This window comes from Camelus dromedarius, chromosome 3 (genome assembly GCF_036321535.1).
Source record: "Camelus dromedarius isolate mCamDro1 chromosome 3, mCamDro1.pat, whole genome shotgun sequence".
Taxonomy (NCBI): Eukaryota; Metazoa; Chordata; class Mammalia; order Artiodactyla; family Camelidae; genus Camelus; species Camelus dromedarius.
The window spans coordinates 14,122,229-14,140,692 of NC_087438.1; the positions used below are offsets into that span (position 1 = coordinate 14,122,229).

General features: G+C 33.8%; 1 protein-coding gene across 6 annotated transcripts in view; it reads right to left on the minus strand.

The window, feature by feature from the left end:
- CDH18 (cadherin 18) overlaps positions 1-18,464 on the minus strand; it is an 885,120-nt gene that overhangs the window by 295,329 nt on the left and 571,327 nt on the right. For all 6 annotated transcript variants that reach the window (XM_064479693.1, XM_064479687.1, XM_010981984.3 and 3 more), the window contains one exon: positions 6,307-6,790. In XM_064479693.1, coding sequence (XP_064335763.1) covers positions 6,307-6,534 — 228 coding nt within the window. In that variant the 5' untranslated portion in view covers positions 6,535-6,790. The remainder of the gene's footprint in view (positions 1-6,306; positions 6,791-18,464) is intronic.

Below are 18,464 nucleotides of genomic sequence, written 5' to 3' on the forward strand. Positions count from 1 at the left end.
GTTATGATAAAAATGTTCATAAAATTATCATCTTGACAGTATTAGATGACAATTGGGACCTTTACTTGCTGTGCATTTAATTTTTAATTCAGAGTTCATGATGACATTAAAGAGGTCATTTTTTTTTTTCTGAAAAGCCTGAACCTTCTCATTCCTTTTTACATAATTTATTCTCTCTTTAACCTCAAAATCATTTATTTAATTTGAAGCTACAGTACTTCATATTAAAAGAGATTTCAAAGTTCTTTTTTAAAGAAAGAAAAAGATGTCAAATAATGGCAGTAATAGGAGTGATGAGAGGGGAACTCCATGCACTATATACTCGAAACCGATTTTCACTGAGACTCGGGTATCTTACAGTTTGTTCTTTGGCACTGCCATAACTAATCCCTCTTCCCATGAAGAGGTCACTTACCTGTTTTGAGCATCATTGCCTTCTATTACTTGAGGAATTTGGCAAGATGATTTCTTAGCTCCTTTATACTGCTAGAAATCCTTTTTTACTCTCTATGTGTTGTTGTTTTTAGCAGAGCAAGTTGGGAATAACTGCCTAGAAACTACACTTACCTACTCACACGTATGGGACATGGGTACAGAGGGGAGTTAGAGAGGTATATTTTGAGTAACTAAATTCTTAATAGATATAAGCAATATTTTCTACAGATGATAGTTTAGGTCTAGAAAAACTTGTAACAATTATAAAAATACACACCATAAATTAAAGGAAGTGGAAATAGCAGAATTCACTTGCTTATTCTGAAAAAATCTAAGTACTTATTAACTTGTATTATCAAATATATCTTTAATGTCAATATAGCCCAAACCCCAATGTAAAACAGTTAATAAGTTATATCTCTTAGCCTAAAGCACACTGCTAAGTAGTAACACACATTTTGGTGTTTTACCTTTTGTTTGTGATTTTTTTATTCTATTCTCTTTATTTTTGTATTTTTTATGTTTATAAGTTTTTTTTTTTAATTTTAACCTTATTTTTATTTTGGGGGGAGTAATTAGCTTTTTACTTACTTATTTATTTTAATAGAGATACTGGGGATTGAACCCACGGCCTCCTGCATGCTAAGTATGGGCTCTACCACTTGAGCTACACCCTTACCCTCTGTTCTATTGTCTTTAATTATCAGATAATGCAATGTGGATAATATCCACTGACAGATACCCTGAAGTAAGCATAGCATTTCCTTTATTTATTATACAAGAATGTTTGGCCAATTAAAGAAGTTATCTATAATGTTTTTAAAATGAAAATAATATGCATTTACAGAGAACACCTAGCTAATCACAAGCAGTTATCACTTGAAATACATAGTTTATTGCCAGTAATTGTGCGTTAAAAGACATTATTTCCAATGCATATCCTTAGTTAAATTCTAATAATTATGCATATTTTAATATCCCTAGCATGTACCAGTAAGAGTCAATAGACTTTGCAATAACAACACAAGGATACATTCTGTTGGTAAATATGAGACATATATACAATACAGCCAATAGCTAATGGCTAAAATAAGCATTCATATGTACTCTAAATTATAATTTCTGATCTCTAAAATAAGAAATTTCACTTCTACATGATTCTTTTTATTCAGTAAGTAATATTTTTCTAGCACATGTGATAAACTAGATAAGACCTGAAGAATGCTTTTTTTATCTACTGCCACTAATTCTGAACAGCAATAGTCTCAACTATTAGAAGAATCCAAGTAAGAAAATATATAGTTTTAGTCAAAGGAACACTAAGAATTATTAGATTAAAATAATACATTTCTATAAAGCAAAAATTGTAGACCAAATCAAAAGACAAATGGCAACTGTGAAAAAATCATTGATAACATATCACTAGCAAAGAATTATTACATCTGTTACATAAAGAGCGACTAGTATTACATGTTAAAAAGACTAGCAAAAGAATACAAAGCAAGGGCCTGAAGAGTCAGTTAGTATAAAAGAAATACTCATATCTCCTCAACTATGAAAAAATGACCAATTTCACTCATAAGAGAAATGTAAGTTGAAAGTACACAGGGATGCAATTTTTCACTTTTTATATTTGCAAAATTCCAACTTTTACAATCCCACCTGTTGGCATTGCTGCAGAGAAATAGTTACTCTTATATAATCACCAAGAGAGGTGCAAGATACTATAACACCTTTGGAGGAGGATCTGGTAATATCTACCAAAATTAAAGACTTATTTAGTTTTGAATCATAATTCCACTTCTGAAAATCTCTCCCACAGATATACCTACATGTATGCTAAATGATGTGTGTCCGAGGACATTCGTTACACTACTGCATATAATGCAAGAAAACAACAGTGAAAACAAAAACACCAAGAGGTAATGAACATTCATTAAAATAATAATGGGAGAGGGAACACCAGTGTGAAAGTGGTGAAGTAAAGAACCCCCAAAATTCTCACCTCCATAAAAGCAATGATTAGTGAGAGAGACTTTTGTCTGAATAACTTCAAATAATTATTACAAGTATTAACAATGACCGCAAAAAGTTATGGTTTAAGGAGCACTTTTCGGTGAATTAGCACATCTGATCATTACAGTAGGTATTGAGATACAGTCTGTGTAAATAAAGAGGAAATATTGCTGCTTCCAAAGCATTCACAGTCTACGAGGTGAGGCAGATACCTTACCAGGTGCTTCAAATGCCTTCTGTAATGGTCATTAGGAAATACTTTAGATTTTGCAGACCTTACTCTCTCTTATCGCTACTCAGTCCCACCACTGTAGCTTGAAAACGGCCACATGCAATACACAGATGCAAGTCTGGCTGTATTCCAATAAAACACTGTTTATGGAAACTGAGGTTGGGCTTCATTTAATTTCTATGTGTCACAAAAGAGTACTTAAAAAATTTTTAATAGTTAAAAAATCTTAAAAAAATAAAATTTTAGTATGCAGGCAATACCAAAATCTGCAACTGGATGAGTTTGGTACACAGGCTGCTGCTTAACTGACCCATAATCTAAACTATAAACCGAAGTTTATAACACACTTAAATTAGTCATAGAAAGGTCAAGCGAGATTTCTCAGTGTTACATTAAGGAGAAAGAAATGCAGGGGATTAAAGAGACTTGCCAGTTGTAAATACAGTTAATAAGCAGAGAAGCCTTAACTGAAACCTGGATCTTTACTCACTAATCAGTATTATCTCATGAAGGCAATGAGTCTACTGCAATGATAGGTGTGATATGTGGCCAGCATTTTAGGAAGTGTGTTGTATCTTATATGAAATTACATTCTTTGTTATAATAGGGATTTATTCAGCGCTGTTCAACTTTTGAAAAATTTTAAAAAATGTTAGACCAGGTGGTCTATGTTAGTTTTTACATGATTTTTGGAAAAGAAAGAACACGATTTTTTAAAACCTATAATGATACTATCATATAATTTGTTCCAAGAAGAAAGGACTTACTTGACTTACTTGCTAACAAACGTGCTTAACCTAATCTTTCAAGTATTTTTAAAAAGGTCTTTAATAAGTCCACGAGATCAAATCCATGAGATATATTTATATACTAATTTTGGTATTTGACTGCTCATGGCCATTGCATTCTGGAAAAAAATTATGGATTGTCAACTCTATTTATCTGTATATATGAATAATTGTATATATATTTAATATATAGACGGTAGATACATTACACATGTATATATATAGTTGTACTATTTACCATTAGAAATTGCCTTATGATCATGGCCTTATCCTCATAAAAATATGTCTTAGGAGTGAATAATATATGCTGACCAAATGTCAACAGAATAAGTTCCTCCATAATAAATCAAATCATTAAGGAAGAAAGCCTAAGAGAATTATCATAAAAAATATAAGAGAAGTTGGTAAGTGTCAAAACAGTTAGGCTTGAGCTCTTATCAAACGTTCAGATGATGATGTTTTAGAGTGTAATATATAACTACAGATATACAAGATTACAGTTAAGAACTCAAGGATAATTTGAAACAATTTAAAACAAACATATAATGAATGTAGAAAATATTATTTTAATATCAGAATTGCATTCTATGATTCTTATTTCGTTTCTGTTGACAGAATCCTGGCTGGCATTTCTTTGACAGGGAGAAGCTAAGGAGATGTTTTTCAGCAGTTTGGAGGTGTTCCCTTCTCTTGTTCATAGAAATTGCAATGATTCTATCTTTTATTCAGGAATACCTTGAAAATACATGGTTGGTTCATTATGAGTGTATTTATCAGTGTGAAATATAAATTCACTTCTTAAAAATAATGGGACAGGAGGGCATTATTATAAGTACATGTGCATTGTTAAGCTTTGCAGGGTTTTTTTTTTGGTCACAGTTATATATGTATGTATGTATGTGTGCTTGTATGTGTGTATGTATGATATATGTGTGTATATGTACATATGGTGGGGTGGATGATGAAGGGACAAAAATGGGTACAACCAAGTTTGAATTGCTCATAAAGGCAGATGAGTATTGAGTAGAAAAACTGAGTGAGGGGGCCCAGCTCAGATAGGGCATAAGAGGATCACACCCTTGGGTGTGACCCTTTTTATCAGTTAATACTACAAACAATAGATTGGATATCAAATCCCACAAAACCTCCACAAAGGAACAGTTTCACAGGCCTCACCTTCTCCTGATGAGTAACAAACTCTCAACCGTATGGTCATTGGCACCCAAGCCCAGAAAGATTGCTTGTAACTAATCTACCTATTGAGATTTTATCTTGTACTAAATCTAGTGACACGTCTGCCCCCAAATGAGAAGCTATCTAATCTTTTCTTGCCCCTTTCTAGCAGGTTTTTTGTTTCTTAGTTAAATAAAATGTTAGGAAATATGCATAACAAAATATATTAATAGTAGGTATGTATGTGTGTATATATACATATTTCCTTTTGGTATACTCCTAAAAAGGAAAAAAAATCTGTTCCTTTTTTCTCTCCTTTTCAAAGATTGAAAGGATTATAGAAAAATGATTTTTGAAGTTCATAACAAAAATAAATTCCTAATAATTCAATATATTATGTTTTTATTTTAGTGTATTTGTTTCCATTTACTTCATGGAATACATTGCAGGGGGAAACAGTATAGAATGAAGATGAAGGGCTTTTTGTCTCACTTTAATAAGCATGTAAGAAAAGGACAGAATTGCTACAGACCTTTTTTGTGTGTTTTGTATTCTGACTCCATAGCTCCTGCCTTGTATGGAAAATACAGCTGCAACCCAGTCCCTGTTGGACGACGGATAGAACAGATGGCTTGTGATCCTGTACTGCCTGCAAATTAGGGAAGCACCATGGCTTGGATGAAGTACTTTTTTTTTCTTTTTTTTTTTTTAGTACTAACAGTGCTAAAGTGAAAATAAATAGTCAAACGGGGAGATGGAAGTCACGGAGCCTGCAGTCACGATGCGTGTGCTGCTTCTCCCCCAGGTGCTGGACAAACCTAAGTGTGGCTGCTTCCAACAATCAGTAATTTATTCCAAGCTAGACCTCTCCACTTCCCACTCTGTTCTTTACCCGAGAGCCTCGGTGATGCGTGCTGAAACTGGGTCCCCTATGACTGAGCACACAATCCCCCATAGCCACTAAATTGTCCTGTCCATATTTCTGACAGACAGTGAAGCTGTTCTGAAGCTGCTGATCATTTTTGCCAACTTCGTTCTTTTAGGATTTCTAACAAAACCTAGAGATTAAGTACATCCAGTGTGTATTTAATCTCAACTTAAAATGTATCAACATTTTTATGGAACTTAATTTGGAGGATTGGAAAAATACCCATGTGCTTTTAAAGGCTGAGTTAAGTTCTAACACTCTCTTTGTAACAATTAACAGAAATATATTAGATGTCTTGTATATACTGTCTTCTTTTTAGCCTCATGTGCAATAGCAAAAGATGAAAAAAACTGTCAATATCAATATATCAATAAATGACATCGTGAATTCCAGTATACCTTCAAAGTACTAAAGACAAAATTACTCGATTGTGTGTTTAATTAAGGGTTTCCATGCTACATGAGAGAACAGAAAGAGTAATATGCCGGTACAAAAACATTCAGTCTAGTACATATGGACCAATATTTAGGGAGAGTGACATGATTGGTGAAGTTCATTTTTTATAATCATTATTTTAAACTATTTACTTTAGATAATCGCATTCTATAATGTAATTCACTTAAAGTTCCATGCCTCTTCAAATCCAACTCCAACCTTACCCTCATCTCACTCCACAGTTTCCCAGAAGAGGGAAAAAAAAAAAACAAACAAATAACAAATAAATAAATACTTACTTTTCCAACATATTGTGGATCTGGTCCCATATGTTCTTCTAAAACAAAGAACTGATTCCAAACCCATCCCCTTTTGGGACGGTGGTGGACTTCGGTTTCACCTTCAATGTGTTTGGTTTGGTTTCTGGTCACCTTGATGGAGCCTTGGTGAGCAGTTCCATAACACCTCTGCACAAAACAGAGACACACTAGGACTGGACAGATGCAAGATGTGCTCGTAACTTTCATTGTAAGATAACTTTCCAGTTCACGGTTTTCTTGCCTTTCCTTGACAGCTCCAAATGCTTAATAAGCATTCAAGAGAGAAGCCAGAGCATCTTTTAGAAGGACAGTCCAAAGTAAATTGTTTAGCGTGTCCATGATTTAACTGTCCATCAGGGAAAAGTCAGACTGCATTTACATCCTGAAACACTTGGAGAATCAAAGCTGTAGCTGGCCGATTCTAAGTCTTCACAGTTGGCGAACAGGGGCAACCATTTTCTACCTAATGGAAAGAGAGAAAATTATATACATTACAAAGCATGGAAGTTTTAAGTATTTGCTCTAGATGCAAATTATACTGTTTTGCAGCATGATGCTGACAGGCAAAGAATATATACGTGCTGATTCTTTTGGAAATAAACACAAACATACACACACAGAGTTATGTGTAAGCCTGCACACTGCACACACTTTTACATGGACCTACCTATCTGTATTGCTAATTCTCAATTATATATATATATGTATAAATTTATACATATTTATACATAAATTTATACATATATATAAAACTGATATAAAATATATATTTATGATGATATCTATTTATGATATAAATATATATATATCTTTGAAACAACAGAAACGCAGCCTTGGGGAGTGGTGAAATGCTCAAACATTGACCATAAGTATGTTCCTGTGCCTGAGCTAGTATGAAGCTCTCACAATGTGATCTATTAGGGACTCCAGGCTAAGTGCAAACTTCTTGTTTGTTTTTGTGTTTATTCTGTTCTCATTAGACGTGATACAAATTTACCACACATACTGCACATCAATTACCTACTACATACGACTCTCTGAACTTCAACAAAATTCTCCCTAGGGCTGAACATTTTTCACAAATCATCACAGCAACCAAATAGCTACTTAAATTATTTAGAAAGTAAAACAGAAGAAAAAAACAACAGGAGAGTGGATGGCTGAAAAAATGTATGCAACTGAAAGTTATTCCACGTTTGGGGATCAGATTGGCACAAGTGAACATGAGTAAGAATATTAATGGACTAAATCATGGTCTCCATGGATTTTAATAGGACTGCAGGTACTGCTCTAGGATGTGGTCCTCACCTCTAAGCAAGACAGATTCACCTTGGGAATGACACTGCACAGAATTCCAGCAGCTTTGCAAAGAAAGGTATAAGGAAGAAAATGATGGTGGCAAAAAGAACAGAGAGGAAAATACTTTGAAAATAAAAAATGCTGGGGACATGGACTTGGATTTTATAAAGCAGAGCTTGAAAAACATTTCTGGAAGACAAAAGACAGGATTTGAGAGAGAAAATGTTGAGTGAAATTACGAGCTTATTGAAATCACATAAAACCATGTAGCAAGTTGTGCTGTATTTTAATATATGCATGTTTCAGTTTATAATTTTGGAAAAATTATATTGATTCAAGATTATAGCTGCTCCATCTAGTAAAAAAAATTAGATGAATCACTTTCTCATTCCATAAAATTCATCCCTGTAAATCAGCACAAACCAAATTGTAGATCTAAATGAATTACAAGATGTTGAAATGCCAATATAAATTATTTTAAAAACTGAATATAATCAGTCACACTATAAATTTTTTATTCAACAGAGAAACATGTTCATACTAAGCAGGGGATAAAAAAAATCACAAGACCCAGAATAAGGAGCTTTTCTCTATCAGTATCGCTCCTCATAAATTAGGATTAATAATAATTCTTTCTTCACCAGTTGTGCAAAAATTATATCAGATTTGAATTGGGTTTTCATTTTAATGACCTGGCAAATAGAAATAGAAATTTATAATATTTTTTGAAAGCAAAGATCCACTTTTGATTGATTTAAACTAACAATGAATCAAAAACTCTTCTAACACAAAAAAAGAACAATACCATTCTAGATATAACATGGTAATAGCAATCGAAAGAAAGAAAATAGAGATTTCTTTCTTTTTTTGGCCATTTATTTACAATATGCACTTAGGTGAAACATCTATTTTTGAGTCTCAGTTTTCTCATTTACTAAAATGTGTGACTGAATAATTGCTTTTAACATTCTTTCCAGTATAATAAATTATTCGGATTTTTTAAAAAAGTTTCTTTTCTCTTTTAATCAAAAGATTCCTAACTTTCAAGTCACCGATTTCAATTAAAAAAAAGTCTTTAAATAGACTTTCTTCTTAGAAGTCAAATTGATGGATATATAGAAGGTGTTGTTATCTTAATACCTTCACACCATTTGGTGTGATTTTTAAATGAAATTAACATCTTTGCCCTTCATGTCAAGTTGTTTAACAAAGCATAATTCATGAGCAGAAGGTGAAGAAAGTGGCCTTTGTAATGCATTACAGGTACGTAGACTGCTTTCTTTACAATAGTGATCTTGCGCAGTGTCCCCAAAATACATAAATGCATTGTATGTTTATGAACCTCTATTATGACAATTATGAAAATTGGTAAGTAGGCTCCATGGAATGAAGGACTGAACGTAAACATCACTACTGTACACTTGAAAGTAATTTCATTTACTATAGAATGAGAGGACAGAAGTCCAAGTGTGAAAACTGCTCTATTTAAAGAAATCCATCCCTGTACAGATTAGAAAGAATTAACATGAAAATGATAATAAAATAAACCACTGGTTGAGAATAACACAATAGAAATATATTGTAGACATTTGCTATTTTTTGACTAAGTAGCATTCAAACACCCTTCCTGCCTTCCTAAAACACTCCCATATATTAATTCTGATAAACAGAGCCCTGAATTTTACCTCAAAACAGTGATACTTCCTTCTAACCTTCTAACCTTAGAACTTGCACCAGTGACATGTGCATGTTAATTGTAGGCTCCCGCACCCTGGAGCAGATGATGGATAGATGTATTAAGATTCAATAATATCGTCAGATTTACTCCAAATGTATTGCTTGTAACTTGGGCCTTTGACTGGATTTTCTTTCCTTTCCTTTCCTTTCCTCGTTCCTTTTCTTTTCTCTTTTCTTTTCTTTTCTCTTCTCTTTTCTTCTTCCTTCCTTCTCTCCCTCCCTCCTTTCTTCCTTTCTTTCTTTCTCTTTCTTCCTTTCTTCCTTCCTTCCTTCCTTCCTTCCTTCCTTCCTTCCTTCCTTCCTTTCTTTCTTTCTTTCTTTCTTTCTTTCTTTCTTTCTTTCTTTCTTTCTTTCTTTCTTTCTTTCTTTTTCTTTCCTTCTTTCCTTCTTTCTTTCCTTCTTTCTTTCCCTTTCCTCACTCCCTCCCTTCCCTCCTTCTTCACCTTTATTGTGGTATGATTCCTGTAGAGTAAACTACACATATTTCAGATGTACAATTTGATGAATTTTGATAAATGCACATACCAGTGAAACCACCACAATTAAGATAGCTAACATTTCCATCACTCCCCAAGAGGTGCAAATTTTGAATTCCCAATTTATCCCTCCCCACCCCTTTTACCCCCTGGTAACTGTAAGTTTGCACTCTTTGTCTGTGAGTCTTTTTCTGTTTTGTAGACAAGTTCTTACCAATTCATTCTTAATTTGTAAACCTGGGAATCTAATGAAGTCTAGGGAATGCCTTCTGTTTGCTTTTTTAAGAAAGAAGCGTCCTTTGCTCTTTTTTCTTATTTTGAAAATGTCTTTGTAAAACATACTCTGTCAATTTTATTTCATGAATTTATCTTCCCATGTGTGGGGTTATGTAAGATATTACTTCACGTGTTTGAAAAGCCTGGAATTGTAATTGCTACCAACTTCTAAACTTTAGCATTATATATTATCAGTAAGAATTTATCTGACTTTGCATAGAGCAAGCTTAGCTTAAATAGAAAGTGTCAAAAGGAGATAAACTATAACGGGTAGTTCATATTTTTGGAATTACTTTCATTTTAGATATGTAAGGACATCTTGTGTGGAAAAATACATGTTAAGCATAGTGTCCACACAGAAGCGGGTCTTCCCAACTGCCAGAACTGTAAACCCATTGGATGAGAAGTTTATCTTTCATTAGAGGGTGACCCAACCTGAAAATGATGTAACTTCATTTTTCTATGATCAATTATGAAAATCTATCATGCTGTCAGGTAGATTTAAATATAAGAAAATGTATCTTATGTTTGAATTCTGGAATACTTATATAAAGTTAAAGTCATAAATACAGAAGAAAAGCCATTTTTCAGTTCAATAAAAATATTTACTACTATCTTTCTGTGTGTATGTGTGTATGTATGTTTATGTGCAGATATGTATGTATGCATCCATGTATTTTCTTACCTACATACCTACCCTCAGGATGTTGTGTTCTAAAACCTAAAATTAATCTTTTGGGTTGGTGTTAGCAGGTATAACACCTATTGCTGGTAAGATGCATTCTCAGGTATATATATAACCCTGGAACTAGGGTGTCCATCATTTTCAAATTCAGTGATAAATAAAATCAGTATCACTCTCTGGTTCTAAATCTAATTCTTACTCAGTTTCCTATGATATTGGCTTCAGAATTTTTATTTTACCTTCCTGTCCTCTAATTTCAATTTTATTATTTTCTCTATTGGTATTTTATTCTCTCTTAATTGAAAGTGAAATTTATCTGATTAATAATTAATTTTACTCTTCTCCATCAGTGTCAGTTAGGTTAAATAGCTCTTGCTTACCATCAAAATGCAAATACTCATAAACTGCTTCACCTAAATTAGTTACAAGTTTTATTTTCAGGTTGACTCCCAAATCAATATTTTCTATTTCAATCTGACCAATTCAGGATATTTTCATAGTCCAAAGATTTGAACAAAATCAATTGCATTTACTTTAAACATACATATTTATTATACATTTAAATATAATATATAAAATATAATATATTTTAAATTATATTAAAATGTGACTCTTTAAAATATAATAAAAATCTAAATAACAAATAAATAAAGATGTATTAACTTTTACATAGTGTTTTTCTGTTGGAAATATTAAATTTCACAGAGACAGTGATAAAAACACTACACATGTACTTGCAGGCATCACTTCCTGGCATGGCTCATTCAACTCTGTTTGCCTTAAGAGCCTTACTTTCCAAACTCCATTTAAGAAAACCTATCCTCTGAGGCCTGGGCTAAAGGGTGTTTCTTTACAAAGATTTCTCTGTTCAGGGAGACAATTCTCTTTGTGTCTTTTGTGTTTCTGCACATCTTCTGAGCGAGAGGTACTGACAGCTTTTTTCATGCTACCTTTTCAAGCATGTTTGTATGGCAAACAGCTTTAGAAGAAAGAGGTAGAATCTCCTTTTGAGGAAGAGGGTAGATTTGCTTTCTGACTGGATTATAAAGATAATGTCTTTTTTTCCAGGGAAAAGGTTAGAGAGGTGTGCCAGCAGACACCAGACTCCAACATTCAGGGTTCCCAAGCTGGGACCCAAAAATACTATGTGTGCAGCATACACCTGGGCTGCTTTATGTTCCCCATGGGAGGTGAGGAGCAAAGGAAACTGAGGCTGCCTGCGGTGCAATGAATAATAAAATCTTTTGTCCCTGATCCAGAGTTTTGTGTCTTCTGCCAGCATCTATAAAACTGCAGCAACCTGACTTATTAGCTTGAAATGTAAGGTCAAATCTCAAACTCTTCACTTGAAAGTCTGGGTGTCACAGTCAATGTAATTGCTTGCTCCTCAGAAGTACTATAACATCTAATTCTTTCTTACCTTTGCAGACCAACATTCTAATTTTTTAATATAGGTGCTATTTATTTTTGCCTTTTGTGTCAGATTTTTTTTTAGAGTTCTCACACCATGTCTTATTTTCCATCTCCTGTAGTGGCTGGTTAAGTGCCTTCATATTGTAGCCCGTAAGTAATTATTTGTTGATAAATAAATGAGAAACTGACAAATTCATTCAGGGCTTGCACAGCAACAGTGGTGTTAAAATACCAAGTTTCAACTTGGAACATTTAACTGTGAGAATGTGTTACTAAAACAAAACAAAACAAAACAAAAAACTTTTTAAAAGCATGCTTTGATGTTGTTAACATTATACTTTGTTTTTTTACTCAAAAGCCTGTCACAACCAAAGACGTATAATAATGGATAACAAAGTTACATTTCATCAATAAAATTCTGCTTTCTTACTGAATTTGTTTTAACACAGTGGAAATTAAGGAAGCCATTGAAATATTAAGCCAAATTTGCACAAGTAAACTTTGCAAAGGCATATACTGTATGTCATTATGAGTAATACTTTATTCACTATATATATATATAGATCAAAATGTGTGTATGAACATTCCTACTATGTTGGCTAAAATTATATCTTTATGGAAAGAAAACAGAGACCATTCTTATTATCAGTATTCCACCATCTAAGATGTATTCCATTATTTTTAAATTAATGCAAACATGCTTACATGGAGTTGAGCTTTGTTTTAATAGTTCATATATTCTTGAAATAGTTTTACAAGAGTTGAGCTTTGTTTTAATAGTTCATATATTCTTACACATATAAGTAGGAAGGGCCATGTCCTGAAAGTACATGCATACATAAGATAATATTCACAATATGTTTTATTTGGCTACAACAGCTAATACCAGAGAATTACTCCCAGTTTTCATGTTGCTGATTCTAATCTTCACAATGTCTAGTGGCCATTATTCAAAAATTTAGAAAATGAAAATAGAAGAAGAAAATGATGGTATCAGGTGCAATGTTTCCCCACCTGTATCTGTCAGAGTGATGTAGATTTTGAATTTCTTCACGTCTTCCAGAAGTATTTGCACTTTTCACACTATTTTTGTGTTTTATGTTTCTGTTTTGTGTGTGTGTGTGTGTGTGTGTGTGTATTTCACATGATAGAATTTTATAAAATTAATTTTAAAATAATTATTTGGTTTGATTTAAAATATTTTTGAAAATACTAAAAGAGTCCTTCTTAGTGGCCTCACGGTCTTATATTAAACATAAGTCTCTGTACCCTACTTTCCCAGAATAAAGAGTACACTTCCTGGCCTCACTTGTGGCTGAGTATGGCCCCATTCCTAAATTCTAGCCAATAGAATATAAGCAGAAGTACTGTTAACTTTCCAGGAAATTCCCCTGGAAGACTGTTGGCCTGTGTCTGATCTATTCTTCCCCTCCCCCCATCTAGCCACTAGAATCCTGAATGTGATGGCTGGAGCTCCCTTTTGGACCATGAGAATCAGAGTCATAGCCTGGAGACAGACGAACCAAGCATCTTTATCCCAGAGAATACTGTAGAGCAGAGCTGCGTATGAGCCCTGGACTGCCTTCCCCTGAGCTCAGTTAAGAGAGAAAATATTTCAGTTCTTGTAAAGCCACAGCTGTTTCATGTATCTGGTACTGTGAGCTGACCGTAACCCTAATTTAACAACCATTGAGCTGAAACAGTATATTTCTCCATGGCTTTTGATTTGAAAGAGGGTTCCAGGAAATAAAGTGCAGAGGAAGGGAACAAAGGAAAGGAAGATCAGAATAAAACACGAAGAGATGATGGATGAGTGTCTATTCTGAATTCCAGACAATTCATTTTTGGTGACAATCTTCTCTGCAGCTTTTGTCATAAATATGAAAATGTACAGGCCTTTCTTTTCTCTCACTTTTTCCTCTGAAGTCAAAAGCCATATCTTATACCATACCTGTGTCTCCCCCTACACACACACACACACACACACACACACACACACACACACACACACACGACACTACACAGTGAAGACAGAAGGGGTGATGCTTGTCCAAAGGTCTCCCTCAGTGCCCCTCCCTTTGAAATCTACCCTCTAACTGTCTTTTGTCTCTTCCCCCACTGCTTGAAATTCCTTCATGTCTTTGCTTCATCTGCAGAATAGAATAAAAAACTCTCACATGAAGTTTATGGCTTTTCAACATTTGGCGCCTTTCCACTTCCCCTCTCATCCTTAGTGTCCGCCCTGGAAACCCCGTGACCCACTCGTACTGCATCACCCTCGCGGTCTCCCAACTATGCTGTGCTCTTGCTAGTCCTTATGTGTCTGTATAAGCTGTTTCTCCTGAGTGAAAAGCCCATTATTCTGCTTTAATAACCAGTGAATCACCAGTTCCCCAAGTGAGTTTTCACAGACCATTACTCTGTTCCCAAGGTCCCCGTTTTCCCTACTGTCATGAAGGAGTTCAGAACACGCTGCCCCAAAATACACCACTCTGGCATATAGATTAAGTTAAAGGCACTTGAAAAAACATCAAATTCTAGAAGGGCACTCTGACCTTCCTAAAAGTGGGAGATAAAACTTCCATGCAAGAGATGGCCTCCTTACTCTAGAAAGAAACATTCTTATTACCAAAGATGGGAAGTCAAGACAGAGAAATCTGCACAAAGAAACCTTACTTAATTAACTCCTATTTTTCTAGTTACTTCTCTACCTGATTAAGTCACCCAAGCCCCTTTGCCTTGTCATTTTTTCACAACTTACTACTCTTTGTCCAACTCAGTGTAGAAGTGTCTGGATCTTCTGTATGTACAATTGAATCACTTTGCTGTACACCTGAAACTAACACTGTAAATCAACTACACTTCAATAATGTTTTTTTTAAAGTGCCTGGCTCAAACTGCTTCTTCCAGTCTTAATTTCCTTCAGAGGATCCCACGTCACATAAAACTTACATTAAATAAATGTGTACGCTTTTTTCTTGTTACTTGGTGTCAATATGGGAGCCCAGTCAAGAACCTAAAAGGTAAAAGATAGTTTTTCTTCCCCTATAGTAATATTTATCACATGACATGCATTTCCTTGTCTGCCTTCTAAAGAAGACTATAACCTCCTGCCAGGTTATAACTTCAGTCTCTATGTCTTGAATGATTAGCATAATCTGGCGCACACGGTCAAGACTCAGTTGAATGAACAAACAAAACCAGACTGTGCTTGTATCAGTTTTGAGTGTCCCATTTTCTTATATGTAAAGTAGGTTTAATAACCTCATGAAAGCTCTATAGGGATTAATCAAAGTTATGGAGACAGTCAAGAGTATCTGACGACTCAGTTAAAATCAACCACCACTGCTGGGAAAATAAAGTATGTCTCTAAAAGTAAGAGTAGCATGCTCTTTACATGAAATCATATGTTATATGCATTACTTGTATGTATTATTGCAATTATTTCCTATGATCCAGATAACAACAAAGTATTTTAATTATAATTTGGACTTTATATTTTTTGGAAAGACATTAAAGCTTGTTGGCTTAATTAAAATATAATATATAACATCTTGATTCTTATTTGTAAGAAAATAAAATGTTAATTTTTTTAGCATACCATATATATGCCAAAATTTCATGTAAAACATGGAGTCACACCAACTTTTAATTAAAACTGTTATAGAGAGTTTTCTTAGAAAATATAAATCTATAGGAGCCATAACATTGTTTAACTATGAGAAATCACACTTCTGAATTTTAATTAATGAGAAAATGTGATAAAATGTCCCACACAGGAAAAAGCACGTGGTGCTTTTATACGTATACATAAACTTTTATGTTCAAGTGCTGTGATAATTAATAGAACTTTATATTTCTATTCAGGTTCAAATTCACCTTCCACCATCACAATCATACTCTTACCAATATAGCCAATTCTTACATCACACTGTAAGCCTACTAGGTGACATTTTTAACCCCAATGTTCAAAATGTAATCTGCATGGTGACGACAGTCAAACAGATCCGCACACTGGTGTCACCAGAGATTCATAATCTCCAACCTTGAATGGTTCTCAGGGTTCCTTTATCCTATTGCATGCCATCAACCATGGTATCTGTACAACTTTTCTAATTGTAACCCATCTGTCAATTTTCATAATCTACGCTTAAACTGCTTAACAGATCAAGAGAACATTTTATCATAAGCCATACCCCTATAAAACTCTATACCCCACATGCTTAATAATTATAGTAATTTGAACACACAATGCTCACTCACGTACTTTTGGGTACTCTAATAAGTTAGCCCTTAAAATTTTTATCCTCACCCTTCAAACACAAGCACAATTGACTCTAAGCCTCCCCAGATTGCAATCCCCACCACCCTACATGAGTCAGGCATTTACTCTTCTGCACACACATGACACATTGTAAACTGTATTTTTTTGTGTGTGTACTATAAAATTTTATCCAGCACTGTATACAATAGCCAAGACATGAAAGCAACCAAAATGTCCATCAATAGATGACTGGATAAAGAAGTTGTGGTATATTTACACAATGGAATACTACTCAGTGATAAAATTGAATAAGACAATGCCATTTGCAGCAACATGGATGGACCCAGACATCATCATTCTAAGTGAAGTGAGCCAGAAACAGAAAGAAAAATACCATATGATATCACTTATATGTGGAATCTAAAAAAAAAAAAAAAAAGGAAAAAGAAAAGTAAAAAGAGGACACCAATGAACTCATTTACAAAACAGAAACAAACTCAGAGACATAGTAAATAATCTTTTTGTTATCGGGGGAAAGGGGATGGGAAGGGATAAATGATAAATTAAGGAGTTTGAGATTTGCAAATGTTAACCACTACATATAAAAATAGACAAAAAAACAAATTTCTTCTGCATAACATAGGGAACTATATTCAATATCTTGTAAAATCTTTAATGAAAAAGAATACAAAAATGAATATATGTATATATATGCATGACTGGGACAATATGCTGTGCACTGGAAATTGACACATTGTAACTGATTATGCTTCAATAAAAAAACAAAAACAAAAACAGAAACTTTATCACATTTTTTTGTTTTCTTAACCTAGAATGTGAACTTCATAAAAACAAGATGTATATCCTCTGTCATTTCTCAAATACTAGTAGTAGAGTGGGCATAAAGAAATATCCTTTAAATAAATTTCTGAATCATCTAATAATAAACATAAACTTAATCTGTTACATAGGTAAAATTAATTGCCTAAATGATCTAAAATGCAATTGAGGCTTTCAATGAAAATTGAATTCTGAAATGGTTTGATGATACAGTCAATGGTGCCGATATGAACCAAACTACTGTGGATGCAACACTGCAGGCATATTTGCTGCCTCTTTGTTCTGTACACAATAAAAATTTTAAAATCAAATTCCAATATATGCAAGTATTGTACTGCAGTTTTGCAGGATAGCAAGATTTAAAAAATGGAAATGAAAGCAGTCCATAAAGTAACCAGAGACTGATGAGAGAAATAGAACATATGTAAATAACACAAATTCCACATTGCTATGAACGAATTGTATGCTACATTATAATGTATAAGTGCATTCTCATATTCTTCATCATTTGATTTTCACAGGAACCCTGTGAGGTAACTGGAAAGTGATAATGTATTTTTAAAATGTGTGAATAACACGCAAAGAAGAGTTGAGGTGAAAAACAGCATCGTCTATATCTGAAAGAGTTAAAGAAGTTTTAGAAGAAGATACCATTTCTTGTGGGTTTCAAGCCTTTCACTTAAGAATATTGATTCCAACTATTAAACTCACTTAATCAGTCACTTAGTTAACATTCAGCAAAGATTTTTTGAGCATCTATTATGGGCCAGTCACTGCTCTAACACTGGAGACGAATGATTAACTAAAATGCAAATGTTTTATTGGTTAATTATTATATTATTCATAAAAAGTAAATAAATATACAAATAGGCTTTAGGTAAAAATATATACTATGGCAAAAAAACAAAATGAAAACACAACAGAGTGTTTTAAAGGCAAGTGAATTTAGGACAATTTGAAATGAGTGGTCAGAAAGAAGGCTTCTCTGTGGGCCTCATATTTGAGGAGAGGCCTGAACCAAAAAAACAAATGCAGAGATGAAAGGGAAAATCATTACAGACTGAGAAAACAGTGGACACCAAGGTCCTTAGTTCAAGATGAGCTTATAATGAATGAAAAAATGAAACCCAGCTGTGTTTCAAGATCA